General features: G+C 41.8%; 1 protein-coding gene across 12 annotated transcripts in view; it reads left to right on the plus strand.

Moving 5' to 3' along the window:
• Positions 1 to 15276, plus strand: part of LOC105677968 (retinoic acid receptor RXR-alpha-B) — a 78064-nt gene that overhangs the window by 51012 nt on the left and 11776 nt on the right. For 10 of the 12 annotated variants that reach the window (XM_012376894.2, XM_067346893.1, XM_067346892.1 and 7 more), the window contains 2 exons: positions 11081 to 11207; positions 11527 to 11688. In XM_012376894.2, the coding sequence (XP_012232317.1) occupies positions 11081 to 11207; positions 11527 to 11688 (289 nt within the window). The remainder of the gene's footprint in view (positions 1 to 11080; positions 11208 to 11526; positions 11689 to 15276) is intronic. The other 2 variants (XM_067346896.1, XM_067346895.1) reach the window with 1 other exon arrangement.

Here is a 15276-nt window from a genome sequence, read left to right on the forward strand (position 1 = left end):
CAGAACTTCGAAGAGTTCTTGAAATAGAGTGGAATGACATTACGCAGACTGAAATTAGAACAAGAAGTATGCCTCGTCGCATGAATGAGGTAATACGCGCACGAGGAGATCATACCCATTATTAATATACGCGCGCGCACACACAATTGTACACGCACCACCGGGAGGGTTTGGAGTCGTAAAATATCGTGGATCTAACGAGCCATGAGGTCCTTATCCCAGTGGTGCACGCGCACACACACGCATGCACGCGCACGCACGCACGCACGCACGCGCACGCACACACACATACACACACACGGACGCACGGACACACGCACGCACACACACACACACACACACACATACACACGTGCCTACATGTGCACACGGGATTAGATTTCTGCCACGTCCACGCCGTTGATCCTGGGTAACGCCAAGAGCAGAATTGACACTTATAACCGTAAGGAGAGTTTGGAGTTTTAAAATACCGCGGAGCTGATAACCACAGAATTCTTATTCTTGCAATTCGGTCTGGTTCAAAATTGAATATCTCGGCACGTAATACAGCTAGCAGGATTTTTTAAAAACCATTTTAAAAGTTTGGATGTCTAGTGTTCGAAAATTTATAACGCAATAATGTGTGATAACTTTCTCCAAAATGGCGGATGACAAAGCAAAAGCATGCGAAATTGAAAAATAATGGTTCGAGTTTGCGACGGTGCACGGTATAAACAAAAAATTGTAGCTTATTGGGATCAAAAGCGTACGAAAGTACAGAGTCTCCTCTTTAAAATGCTTTTTTATGCATCTCGATACGATGATTTTTCGCTGAGAGATTCGCATTTGAAGTAAGAATCTGCCTTTTTCTTCAAATGCGAATCTCTCAGCGAAAAATCATCGTATCGAGATGCATAAAAAAGCATTTTAAAGAGGAGACTCTGTACTTTCGTACGCTTTTGATCCCAATAAGCTACAATTTTTTGTTTATACCGTGCACCGTCGCAAACTCGAACCATTATTTTTCAATTTTGCATGCTCGCGCTTTGTCATCCGCCATTTTCAATAAATTTATTTTGCAACATTGAAATAAATTGATTCTTAAAGTAGAGATTTTTAGCTTCATTTCCATATTTTATAGAACTTTCTATCTTTATTATTTACGAAGTTATCGTCAGTTGAAATTTGATGAATTTTTCCCACATTTTCAGTGTACCGCTTTTTTTTCGGGTGAGTGTATATATTCAAATAACGCGTCGGACTGAAAGTGCGATAATAACTGTCGTATCTCTCTGAATCAGATTCCGGAGTTATCTCGAGAGAGCCATAAAGACCGAGCGGACGCGCATCGGCATTGTTTATCAGACATCCGCCGTCGAAATATGCTGAATTGCATATCCGCGCGATGAGTAACTGACACGACGCTGGGCGTCACATGCGCGCCGCATCGCATCACATCGCGTCAAGACGCGCGTATCTGTCGCGATTCAGCATAATGCAAAAAGGAGAACGACTTCTCGTCGTCGTTGCCGTCTGAAATGCATATATATACAAAATGTTGTAAGATCACCGGATGCTCCTTTAGCTGGAATTTTTTACATCGACTCGGAGACAATTTTTCCTTATCGTAAACGTTGAAAAAAAATCATCTCTCTGCAACTCTGCAATTTTTTATATATTTATAATAAATATTCCATTATACATATTTAAAATAAAGATAACATTAATATATGTCAAATTAATATATGAAGATTTATTTGACATTTGACTGAAAAATATACCTTTGCTTCTTTTTTTCATTGATTAAAATAAACTGGAAGCTTCTTATCTGCTGTTTTATTGATTACTTAAAAACTGTAAGTGCATCGGCATTTCTATTCACGAAAGATCGATTTTGTATTGATTGTATCTGTCGTAACGACAGATAAAAGTGGGACACGCCCTGTATACATACATATACGCAATGTAAACCGTGCGCATTCAAGTATTCGCTCAATTCAGCGCTTCTGCACACCGGCGACTTTACACGGATCTAAAGTTAGCGCGGTATGACGAACTGTGGCGTGTTCGTGCATTTTCGTATTACTCATTTGAGGCTGCTGTACGAGCTCAATGTCATCGCCGGGAGCCGCGCCGTCGTACGGACGCATGCAGGAAATTTCCGCAAATAGATTAAACGCGACTTCGAATCGTTTTGCAGCCAAGTTCGACTATTAGTTCGGATATATTAATACGACGAATCAATATGATATTAATTATTCATTATAACTTTACATTATTATATTACCGACATCAAATTTCTATTCTTTAACACTTTACACACACATTTATCTCTTTCTAAAATATTTATTCAGCAATGCAAAATTTTTGACTTTTAATTTTATATTATTTTATTTAATTGAGAAAGGAAACAATTTTTTAAAATTGCAACTTTGTGCGGTTAAAACCAACCTCTCTGACTGTTGATGGATGGACGATTTCCGCTCGGTGACTTTCACGATTTAGCGAGCAATTCATTCTTTCCTGACGCGCAATTTTGCGTACAAATTAGCACCTCGAGCGCATCCGCACTGCTCGTTATCGTTCAATTATCAAAGGTTATTAATCTCCGGCAGATAAGGTATATCCGTCTTGAATACACAACACCGTTTGTCCATTGAACCGCCGAGACATTGCACTGTTACACAATGCTCCGCAATTTTAACAAGTATTAGTACTTTTATGTGACTTTCCGTGCTCTTATCGGCGCATCTGCTTTTAACGGAAGAACGAACGGAATGAGTGGACGGCTTTAAAAGCCGGCTCTCACGGGAAACAAAACGGGGGCGAGGTGGGACGGGTGGTAGCTGGCGAGCAAAAAAAAGGGGAAAAAAAGAAATTCGCGCTTTTAATGCCCGATCCGCTAATGGAGTGGTTCCGCGGCGACGAGCTATGCCCGTGAATTGACGCTAATTTATCATGCAAATTTCAGCAAGTATTATGTACGGCGCGCTACTATATATTGCACTCAGCTTTATTAAACGAGCTCTTCCTAAGCTCGAATTAATTGCGTATTGCGTTTCAATTCCTTAATGGACAGTCAGGCACGTTTGGGTTTCACATAGAAATCTACGTTTATTAATCCAACAAGCGCTCCGCGTTGATATACGATCCGTTTTATCGCGAGTAGAGAGCTCACACTTGTAACTAACTCACCTTCATTATCTCAGTCCACTTCGTTATCATCGTAGAATTTACCGCCGAGTAGCTGTCGCGTCTTGCAACTCCATGCCCGGCGACATGGAATGCATCGAAACGGTGCAGCCAAACGGTTTATCGTCGTTTTCAAGGCTGTCGGCGCTTCTTCTCGCGAGCATAAATATTCATCCTCCTCCTACGGTTCGAGAATAGTTTCGCAACGTGCATATGTTGCCGGGTACTGATAATGACGACTGCATCCCGAGGTATCGCGTTACCGCGCAATGGGACTCCGAATTTGTGATAGTGTAATCGAATACACAATGCGAGTTTAAATAAACGTTGCTAAACGATAATACGTTTCTTTATCGTAATAAATTGTTGATATTTTTGTGCCTTTTAATCGCGAGATATTAATTTTCCATAATTCGTATGCTATTCTGCGCCTCGATAAAGTACGAAGGCGTATCGGTATGAATTTTGCGCTCAGTAATTACGAAGTCACGTGGAGATATCGTGAGCGACGGACAGACCTGCTGGCGAGTTTCTTTCGTTTTACGTTCGCGGAGCTATCGAGTTTCTGTCCACTGCACCCATACATGTGTGCATACGTCGCGAAAAGCTCGAAAGCTAATAATTTCAAGCAAAATACGAGTCTCTTGTACGTAACCGTTTTTAAATTTTACGCCTCGCTCAAGTCCCGATTCCGCAAAACACTGTTGAAGAAAATTTGCATAGCCACCGAGATTTTTTGTAACTAACATGCTGACAAGCATGATCAACTTTTAAAGGCAATCTTTAAGAATTCAGAAGCGCAAACGCTTGGATCATTGGTGTAGGTCGGATCTCTTTCTCTCTCTCTCTCTCTCTCGCTCTCTCGCTCTGTTTCGATGAATATTTAAAAGACTGATATAGGTACATATGCAAGCATAGATTATTGGGATTTTATGTTTTGCAGAAATGCAAAAATGAATAACTAAAGTTAATGAAGAAAGTATAAAAGAAACAACAATGATGAATTTAATAAAAAGTACAAAATATAATATAATAATAATAATTTAATAAATTAATAGAAGAAGAATAAAATTTCTTTGTTATTTCTTCTTCAACTTTTTCTGTCGCTCTTCTTCGTCTTCGTCTTTTTCCACTGTCCTTTTTCGCAGCTCATCTATCTCGATACGGATGCGCACGAAATTTATGCGATATAGATACGTTATTTATTATGTGTGTGTGTGTGTGTGTGGGTGTGTGTGTATGTGTTTCGAGCGTTGCACCGTCGTGTTTGCGTCTGGTCAAGGCGCCCAACACTGCCGGTGCATACATGTACAATGTATCTGTGTAGACACGCGCAATATAATATACACCGTCACTGACAGCGTTGGCCTTGTGACCACTCTCGTGTCCTCGTCCCACCCTCTATGTACGCCGATACGCTTAAAGTCGCGTTTATGACCAAGCGACGTCATGTGAAATTACTTAATGCGCGGTCTCGGCCACGCTCGCCTCGCGGCGCATGAATATCGCGTCGCCGTGCGAGTCCGTCGAGGAAATTTAATTGGCGACTCCGGCCACGTACTAAATTATTGCCACCGCGGTCGGGTCGCTCGCCGCAACCATTATTCCCAGCATAGAAACATAATTCCACGCCGGTGCTTTCCCGCGACTTTGGAGACGCGCGAGAAATTATGATTGTACTCCTGCTTCCCGCCGGTGTTATATAATCTTGCGAAAACCACACCTTCGCGATGGATGCGTATTACATAAATCAGATGTTCCGAAAACAAAAATTTATAATGTCAAATAATTGTTTTACGGCTCTACCGAAGATATTATTTTACATTTTATTAGAGACTCTTGATATTTTGCAGATGAAATTTTTATCGCGCGCACAAAAGATAAGGATGACAAATTTTCGCCTATATGAAGTTAGCCCCCCATTTTTTGATTTTGAATATTTTTTTAGTTGTTCCAGGTTGTTCTACGTTTGTTCTATATTGTTCCAAAGTTATGAACAAAAAAATCGAAAAACATGACGGGAAAAGCAAAAAAACGATTTATTTTTGTGGCCACCCATTTTTTTTTAAATTCAAATTTTTTTGCTGTTCTGGATTGTTCTAATTGTTCTAAACATTGTTCTAAAATATTAATCCCCCTAAAAAAGAATTTAAAAAGATATAGCAAAAAATAGCATTAAGCGTCCAAATAGTATTTTTACATTTATCGCTATTATTATATTATGTTTTGACACCAAATTACATATTTAAGCTAAAAACGAATAGAACAACCCAGAACAACTCTCAGTTTCACCAGAACAAACATATAAAAGGCACTTTACTCTTGAAGGTAGAGAATTATTTTGTCTTTTTCGACCGATAATGTTACATCAGCGACACTAAAACCTAGAACAATGAGAAATAGACACAGAACAATCCGGAACAACTCTCAGTTTTGTCAGAACAAACGTTTAAAGAGCACTTTACTCTTGAAGGTAGAGAATTATTTTGTCTTTTTCGACCGATAATGTTACACCAGCGACACTAAAACCTGGAACAATGAGAAATAGACACAGAACAATCCGGAACAACTCTCAGTTTTGTCAGAACAAACGTTTAAAGAGCACTTTACTCTTGAAGGTAGAGAATTATTTTGTCTTTTTCGACCGATAATGTTACACCAGCGACACTAAAACCTGGAACAATGAGAAATAGACACAGAACAATCCGGAACAACTCTCAGTTTTGTCAGAACAAACGTTTAAAGAGCACTTTACTCTTAAAAGTAGAGAATTATTTTGTCTTTTTCGACCGATAATGTTACATTAGCGACACTAAAACCTAGAACAATGAGAAATAGACACAGAACAATCCGGAACAACTCTCAGTTTTGTCAGAACAAACGTATAAGGAGCACTTTACTCTTATATTTCAAAAAATAAAAAAATTAAAAAAAAACACTAATCGACACTAATCGCTGATGTAACATTATCGGTCGAAAAAGACAAAATAATTCTCTACCTTCAAGAGTAAAGTGCTCTTTAAACGTTTGTTCTGACAAAACTGAGAGTTGTTCCGGATTGTTCTGTGTCTATTTCTCATTGTTCTAGGTTTTAGTGTCGCTGATGTAACATTATCGGTCGAAAAAGACAAAATAATTCTCTATCTTCAAGAGTAAAGTGCCTTTTATATGTTTGTTCTGGTGAAACTGAGAGTTGTTCTGGGTTGTTCTATTCGTTTTTAGCTTAAATATGTAATTTGGTGTCAAAACATAATATAATAATAGCGATAAATGTAAAAATACTATTTGGACGCTTAATGCTATTTTTTGCTATATCTTTTTAAATTCTTTTTTAGGGGGATTAATATTTTAGAACAATGTTTAGAACAATTAGAACAATCCAGAACAGCAAAAAAATTTGAATTTAAAAAAAAATGGGTGGCCACAAAAATAAACTGTTTTTTTGCTTTTCCCGTCATGTTTTTCGATTTTTTTGTTCATAACTTTGGAACAATATAGAACAAACGTAGAACAACCTGGAACAACTAAAAAAATATTCAAAATCGAAAAATGGGGGGCTAACTTCATATAGGCCAAATTTTCAAAGTTACGAAGTTACGTTTCGTGAAAATTTAACGAATATCATATTTATATGTGTGCTCGTGTTTTGGAGTCGCGCGTCAGTTCGGCGCGTACTTGCCAGCGCGAGCGCGTCACGATGCACTCTATCTCTCGCGTTGCAGCATTCCTCGCCGCGCGCACTCCGCGTCGCGGAGTCTCTCGCGGACTGTCGACGACCTTCGGTTCGTCGCTTTGCCGGCCGGCCGGCGGTACGACCGGCCGGTTGCGTAATTAAACTCGCGGCGCAGTGCTTAATAAACGAGAGTGATGAGTGGCACGCAAGCGACGACGACGACCCGACACTCGAAATAGAAGTCAGTTGCGAGAAGAGCGAGAGCTACGACCTCGATGTATAACTCATCTTTACGCGCGCGCGACGCGCAGCGGATTGTTGACACACACACCGAATGAACACGCCGAGATCATCGCTCGTGTATACATAACGAAACATTACTAAATACGCCGTTTTTCGTCGATAACGATTTCTCGAGACCGACCGAGAGAGAATTTTTAAGTCGAGCGAGCACGCCTGTTGCCTCTCGTTACGGCGCTTCCGCCGTAATTAGGACGGCAAGAAAGCGATCGTGAAAACGCGAAAGAGATACGAGGGCGAAATTCGTGCCAATTCGGAGGTCGGAACTCTCAAACATTAAGACAAATGTTTGCCCGTGTTCTTCGACGACGACGCCGCAAATACGAGGAAAAAAAAAATGTTACTTTACGGACCGTTAATCGATCACGATACCCATCTAGAGCCTGACAATCTATCTTCTCCATCTTGTAGGAAACTGAGTGTGGAATCCGCCGCTAAATCCAATATACACCGATGAAGGTGGAATCCACGCCACGTGCTATTTCGATCCCCGGGTCGTTATCGCGAATTACCGGCGCGCGAACACACCGAAGAAATAATTCCAGCGAGGGAACTCTCCACGGTCTCGGATCGACCGCATAAATCATTTTGTGGGTCACCGGAGCGACCACGTGGTGGCCCCGTTCCACCGGCTCGGCTCGGCTCGGCTCCTCCTGATCGAACGGTCCGCTCCTTCTCGGTCCACGAACTCCCGACGGCCGATATAACGTGCCGCCGGCCGTTGCATTGGCCTAAAAATAATCGCCGTATTCGCCGGTGTGGCGCGACGTCGGTCATTTTAGAAAAAAAAAGTATCGACTCTTTTATCGGAGTAAAATGTACAAAAATATCAAAACGAATATTGTTGACTCTATAAAACATAATTCGTTGGGGGTTTTTTTTTTTTTTTTTTTTTTTTTAAATAATTGAATTACATTGACGGAATTAAATAATTGTAATTTAATAATTATATTTGATAGATTTTAAATAATTATAATATCCTTTAGCGTATGTGGTACACGTGGATACACGTCAATATAGAGTTTTGAACTTTCTCGCTGTGAGAAATTGATGCCGCCTTCAGTATTGATCAGTGACCATCGATGTTTTCTTGGCGGCCATCCCTGGTGCAGGGGCATTACCGCCATAAATCCCAATCTGTCCGTCTGCTGCGCATTTGTCGGTTAGTGATGCGCTTCCGAGCGAACGGGTCGACCGGAGTAGGCCGGAGAGAAACCGAGAAAGAGTGGAGGAAGAAAGAGAGAGAGAGTGATAGAATGACGTCAGGCGTGCAATTACCGATGCACTTGACGCGTCCTCAACAACGAATCGTCTGAACGGACGCTCGTTGCTCCGGCCACCTCCGCTGATGTAAAAGCCATTTTAGACGATTTAGAGTTCGCGACTAGAATTCAAGACTTTATTTTCATTGTCCATATTTTTAGGAAATTAAAAATCACGTGAAACGATGGCATGCTCATAATAAGCTCTTAAACTCATAATGTCTATAAGAAAAAAAATTTTTAATAATTTAACGCGACAAGATAAGCTTTGCAAATTGAGACAAAACTCTTATAATTAAGATACCGAAGATAAGAAAACATTTTCAGGCTTAAAATTAGTGTTTCTTTTTATCCTCAATTATATTCGCAATTTGGCGTAAGTACACCGTGAATAGAATTCTGCCCTGAATTCTATCCTGAATTATAGATCACCCAAACAAGCCTTAATGCCGCCTTTGTCCCGTAAACATTCGTCGACATTGCGTCCCCCGACGGTTGTGTGTCTGGAGTCGATTAAAATGTCGTTAATCTTCCCGGACATTCCACCCCAACTCCCAACGGCGCGGAGAAAACGCGAGTCGGAGGTGCGCGAGCCAGGAGCTTTCGTCATCGTCTGGCAATAATGGACCACCCGCTGAATATAGAAAGTGAAAAATATCCGTGATACAGTCGGACAAGGTCATCGAGGAGAGATAACCCTTTCGATTGACACGCTAGTTGATGACTGCTGCTAATCATGCACGCTGCAGTAGACGCGGAGGCATCGTTCCGATGCCCTCTACGTGATTAATTTTCGGCAATCTTTTTCGATATTTGGGCTACGCGTTAGGACAAAAAATTAAAACAATCCAACACGCAAGAAGCTCTTTTGATAAACGACGAAATTTTTTTCACAACACGATTACTTTGCCGCCGTTAAAATGAATGAAGCATCGAGCGCAAGAATGGATTGGTTTTTTGTGTCGGAGAGACCTTTTTTCCTCGGGGAGGATGAATCCACGTTGCGGAGGGTGAAGCGAAAGGGGTGAGGAACGACGGCTGATAAACAGTCGAGGGTCGCACGAAGAAACGGATCGCGAGAATCAATACCCCATAATTTCGCAAGATCTCTATGCAGAAACCGAGCGATACAAAGGACGAAAAGTTAGTTGCCGATTGCTCGTGGTTGGCGGATGAAGCTTTCTCTATCTCGTTTGTCTCTCTGCCGACTTGTATCTCCGCGGCGGTAAACCATTTGTTACAGTCTCATTTATCCGGGACGCAATCTCGCGCCCCGGCGAAATGAGTTTTCAATACAAATTTCGCAACTGCACATTCTTGATTGCGTGAAACCGGGTCCTTTTGTGGAACCCGCGGCTTCCTTCGCTCCCTGGATTCTTGCCCTCTCGGGCATTTGTCTCCGCAGACTCTCACTTTCAAGGGTCTCCATAGTGCCATAAATGGATCCTTCGAGACATTAAACTCCATAAATGTCATGGACTGTAAAAAAAAAGTTTAATGGCCTGAAATCTTGATTTCTTAAAATCTTGATACATCTACATTTATATTTCTAGAGAAGGAATTTTATGAATATTTTATTTTACAAATTCGAAAATTCACAATTTTATTTACGTCTCGTCTCTATAAATATTTAGACGTTTTTTTTAATGCGAATTCTTCACATTTTGTATTATAAACTATAAATGGCAAGGTCGCTATCTATCAACTCATAAAGTCCCGCATTTTTTCTCAATTAAATAGATATTTTGAGATGGATTAAATTTTTTGTAGAGATTTTCTAAATTCTAATATCACTACTAATTAATATGAAAGATATTCCATCGTCACGTAAAGTGCAATTTTCTCATTCCACGGAAAGAGAGAAAACCCGTATTCACGCGATGCTGAAGAGAGAAGTCCCTCTCCGAGGGATAATGATAGAGTCTCGTTCTCCATTCGAAACGAACAAAACAGCGGAGACATTACTTCGGTCTTCGCTGGAAGCGCCTTCGTGTGTTGTGCACCTGCGACCGTCGGCTCGCGCGGTCGCATCTCGTTCCGTGACCGCGTAATCGCGCGTTTCTGATCGATCGGACTGCCGGCCGACCTTCAAGAGCGAAATTGTTCGTCTCTTCCTCTTGCAGCGAGCGCGAACTTAGCTCTTGTATCGAGGGAGACGTCGATCCGATCGATCGGAACACAAGGTACACAAGCCGCATCCGCGAGCGTTCACGTTTTCGCACGCAGATTTCCCGTAAATTCCTGTAAATTACGCTGGTCGGCGATCGCGCCGGCAACGTCCGCTATCACCGAGAGGCGTCTTCGCGGGAGCGCCATTCGCGAGAGGAATGCCGAAGGACGCGGAAGATACGAGCCTGAGAAAGGCGCCTAATGCCTTCAATCATGGTTCACGCTACGCCCTTTCACCGCTTTAGAAAGGATGGGTGTCGTGAAGAGCAGTTGTAAAATAACGATCGGATAATGGCTGCGTTTCATGCAATGTCAGGAATTGCCTGTAAATTGCGGAGAATGTATTTATCATGCGCTTTTTTTTATCGCATACTCTCTTGTCATTTGAAAACGTTAAGAGGAAAAAATTAGCATTCAATATGCGAGCGAAATGAATATCTACGAAAATAAGTAGTATGCGAAATCGAATTCAGATAAAATGAATCCGATTTATTTTGTGTTGCAGGGCTGAGTTTAGATAACAGCAATATGTCGATGTCGTCAGTGGGCCCGCAGAGTCCTCTCGACATGAAGCCCGACACGGCGCTTATCAATCCGGGGAACTTCAGTCCGTCGGGTCCTAACAGTCCTGGGTAAGTGTCCTTTCTTAAATATTAATGCAAAAGTAGATATGAGCCAATTTTGTCCGAGACAAATTCGAAAGAAATTTTTCTGTTGGAATTTAAAAAATATACAACTGCAATTTGTTCTTTAATCTTTTTAAATAAAAACTTTTGTTCAAAATATTATACATCGCCTTATAATAAAACAATTACTGTGATTATTCGCTTACATTGAGATTTTAAAAGTATACTTTGTAACTTATACAATATACAGGGTGTCCCAAATATGCACGTCACGGTCGTAGCGACGTAGATTTATAGATGAACATTCTCTGATTTGCATGTAAAGATCCTTCAATGCTGGTTGTCACAGCAACCTCCTGAGTACATCGCCCAGTGGCCAGAGCAAAACGGTCACGTCTTATCCGCCTAATCACCCGCTGTCGGGCAGCAAACACCTGTGTTCGATATGCGGTGATCGAGCTAGTGGCAAACATTATGGCGTTTACAGGTAAGACACGATCCCGCGTCGTTGCGCAACAAACTAGTCAGTAATATTCGATCGAGACGACTTCGGTAACTTTAACGACTGCTACTTATCATTCTCGTTTTCATTGCGAAGTGGTGGAGTACTGTGGAGGATTGGCTCAGGTCAAAGGTCAAAGGAAACATTTATTTGTATGCACGATATCCGTAGGAAACATTTGAAGTTTCGCGATTATACATTCGTAGGAAGTGCGCGTATCCGATAGAAGTCTAAGGATTGCAAAAACGTTTTATTCCTTCTGGCGCTCATGTTTGTCATGCAAATTTCGATCCTTGACGCGCGGAGATTTTATTCAAGAAATGTACGCGCGCACATATAATCGGCATTTCCATCGGCGATGGCAATATTGAATCTCAAGCGGCGACTTCAATGAGAATGAACAAACTCGTTTGAATATTCTCTTGTGCATCTCGCTTTTCGTCCAGCTGCAAAAATAATTACTCCTCCGTGGCGTTTTACGTCGAAAAAAAAACAAGCGAGCTCGCGAAAGGCGATTTATCGGCGAAGAAGGAGAGATACGCGCCTATGAGTATGAATTGGTCGTTGCGCGATGACTTTTCTATCGTCGGCGGAGAAAGAGGAAAAAAGAGAGCGGTTCAAGGTCTTTCGGATTCACTTGATAATCTTGACCCTCGTTAACGGAAGACGATGAATAATCCCAACGATTCTACCCGCGAATGCAACAATAATAAGCGCGTCGTTTATTCATGCAGCTCGGCCGCGTTACCTATAAAGCGATACGTCGCGATAAGCGCACCGACAATCAGTGCTTTATTTTTTTCCAATTATCGTTAACCTCTGACACTTTGTGTCGCAAAACAAATACGAAGATTTGATCGCGAACTTTTAATTCCAAATAAATCGATGAGTGGGGCGAGCGAAAAAGTTCTTGCCGGTGTTTTCCTAGCAGAACAGCTCGAACGATTCTTCGACGAGGCAACCATCGACCTTTCATCAATTATTTGGCGCTTGATAAGTCAGTCTCGAGGTTGTCTCGTATCTTTAGGGATCAACTTCTTCGAGGGGAACGTCGGTGGACACGTGTTCGTCAAAGTGCTTTCGTGTTGCCGTCTGCGAACTTGCGCTCATATTTGACAGCCATGATTTTGCTTAAATATTAAGTACGCTTTCAAGTTGGACGTAATTTATTATCCCGATACTTTTAATTTTTTTAAATTTTTAGATTATACGCGTGAATAGTCGCATTTATCATCGAATGTTTTACATTTGCCGTGTAATTCCTAAAATATTTGTCAAACTTCGGATTTTACAATATTCTTCGTCAACGCTGAACTTTGACTCGCTTGTTTATACACATGTTCGATTATTAATAGAGGCTTCTCACATTCGTTCCTCGCGTGCATATGTAAGAAAAAAAAGCCGCAAATGCGACGTCGCGTTTGCATAATTGCATAATCGGTGCGTCGAACCGTCGTCCGGCGGAATAATAAAAATGTCGACGAACCAAGCGCGTCGTAACAGACAGCGTAACGCCGCCGCGAGGCGAAGAAACTCGATAGTAGGCGAAAGAGTTTCCACCGCACATCGGTCGTCGCGGGAACGCGTATCGTCTTTCGTGTTGCAGCTGCAACAGGTTCGTTCGCGGCGAACCGCCGCGTTGCGTGCGCGTCCGCGAAAATGCACGCTGAAAAGAAACATCTGCGATGACTTTTATGCGAACACGCGAACACCTCGGCTGAATAGTCTCGTCGTCGCGAAAACACGATCGCGTAATAGCGGTATTCCGCACCCTGTCAGCGCGACATTTGTCCGCCCGTCTTATTGAAAAAAAAAGCGCTTAATTCATGACAATTTAAATTTTTCGCTAAAAAGATCTCGCATTGTACAAAAAAAAATTTGTAATTTCGCAAGAGTTTTTTTTTTTACTTTAATAGTACAACTTAATTTTCATACAGAAATATTTAAATAAATTCCAACGACGGATAACATATTCTTAAATATATTACGATCGTATAAATGATTAGCCTCGCATATAAAGCAACGTTACGATTGATTGTTATACATTTGTAACGATCTGCCTGTCGGTATAAATTTATGCGTTGCAACATCGTACGGTTTTCGGAGGGGCGTGCTTACGAATTTCATTACAACGATAGGTCTTGTTAACATTTTCCTCGGTGTCTTTACAAAACAGCTCAAATACGAAAGTTGGATTCGCAAAGTAACTTATCTAATTAAAACTTGTATCGAATTGAGCTGAGAGATCACCGCGGCGAAATGACGAAAATAACTGGCGAAGAGATAGAGCGATCTCGTGGATCCCCCGAAACGACTATATTCCGCGTTATTCACTTTCTACTTCAGTCCCTTAACGTACTTGTCCGATAAAAGTGGTTGATCCGCTTTGTAACGACTCGGGATTTAGGCAAAAAAGACGCCGTCGCTATAACGAATATTCCTGCGACGGTCTGATCCCTAAAACCGTCCGAGGGTTTTTTCGAGAATTTTATACGATCATTTTTCGTGAGTCGTCCTAAGCTTTTAGGACCACATAAAGATTGCGTGCGACTTGAATACGAATAATGACGAATATAACATTTGCGCTGTAAAAGTGAAAACCTTTTTTTTTTTATCGAGACAAATCATTGGTTTTATTTAAATCAAGCAACGTTGATATCTATAATCTGTTTCGATCTCACTTTTATTTCAATCGGAATTTTATTTTTGAACACGCGCAGATCTGTGTTTTTTTTTCCAGCTATTTAGCTTTCCAACACACGTCATACGTGTATCATTAGAGTTTCTCTTCTCTATTGCCCGATGCAACGCGTATTCTTGTTACAGTAATTTCGAAAGCAGCGATAAATCTGCCGAGCGTGCGGAATTGGCACAGCCGATCCGGGCGTTTACGTTCTTGCGTAAAACGTCCGATATCGCGAATTCCGTTCCAATTTCCGCGAATCGCCAGGCGACCTCGAGCCATTTTTGCTACTAGAGCGCTACGGCTGAGGTCGGATCGTCGATCTATGGTGCACGGGCGTGCGGCGCGTGCAGAGAATCCCAATGTGCAGCGGCCGGGGACTCCCCCTTCTACCCCCCTCTTCGTCCTCCATCTCCTTGTTCCTCCAGCAACGATGGCGCGCTGCACCGAGCTGCAGGCCGGTCCGCCGCACCGATGCTCGCGTTGCATCAGAGCCCCATCAACCTTGGACTTGCTGCTGCGCTGGCTCACGAAGTTAGGACGACTACCCACCCGTAGTTCCTATGAGAGCGCGGAGGGGGCTGCCCCCCCTCCCCACCTCCCCTCGTCGTTGTATATAGGCACTTTGCTCCAGTGGCGACTAATTAACCCTTTAACCCAGTGCTGCTCATTCTTCTTTGACCGATAAAATGCCTTTGATCGGCAAATATAATTATTATATGCTCGCTACGTTCGCGCTTCTTCCAGAGAATATTGTTAACTTGAGGATGTAAAAAATTGAAAATTATTTTTATTAACATTTAAATTACGGAAAAATTTACTTAGCGTCAGCAGCAAGGCCGGTCCTTCGTGCTCGTTGTAACATTATTTTGCAAAAAAAATTTGTGACA

Source organism: Linepithema humile, chromosome 1 (assembly GCF_040581485.1).
Source record: "Linepithema humile isolate Giens D197 chromosome 1, Lhum_UNIL_v1.0, whole genome shotgun sequence".
Classification (NCBI taxonomy): Eukaryota; Metazoa; Arthropoda; class Insecta; order Hymenoptera; family Formicidae; genus Linepithema; species Linepithema humile.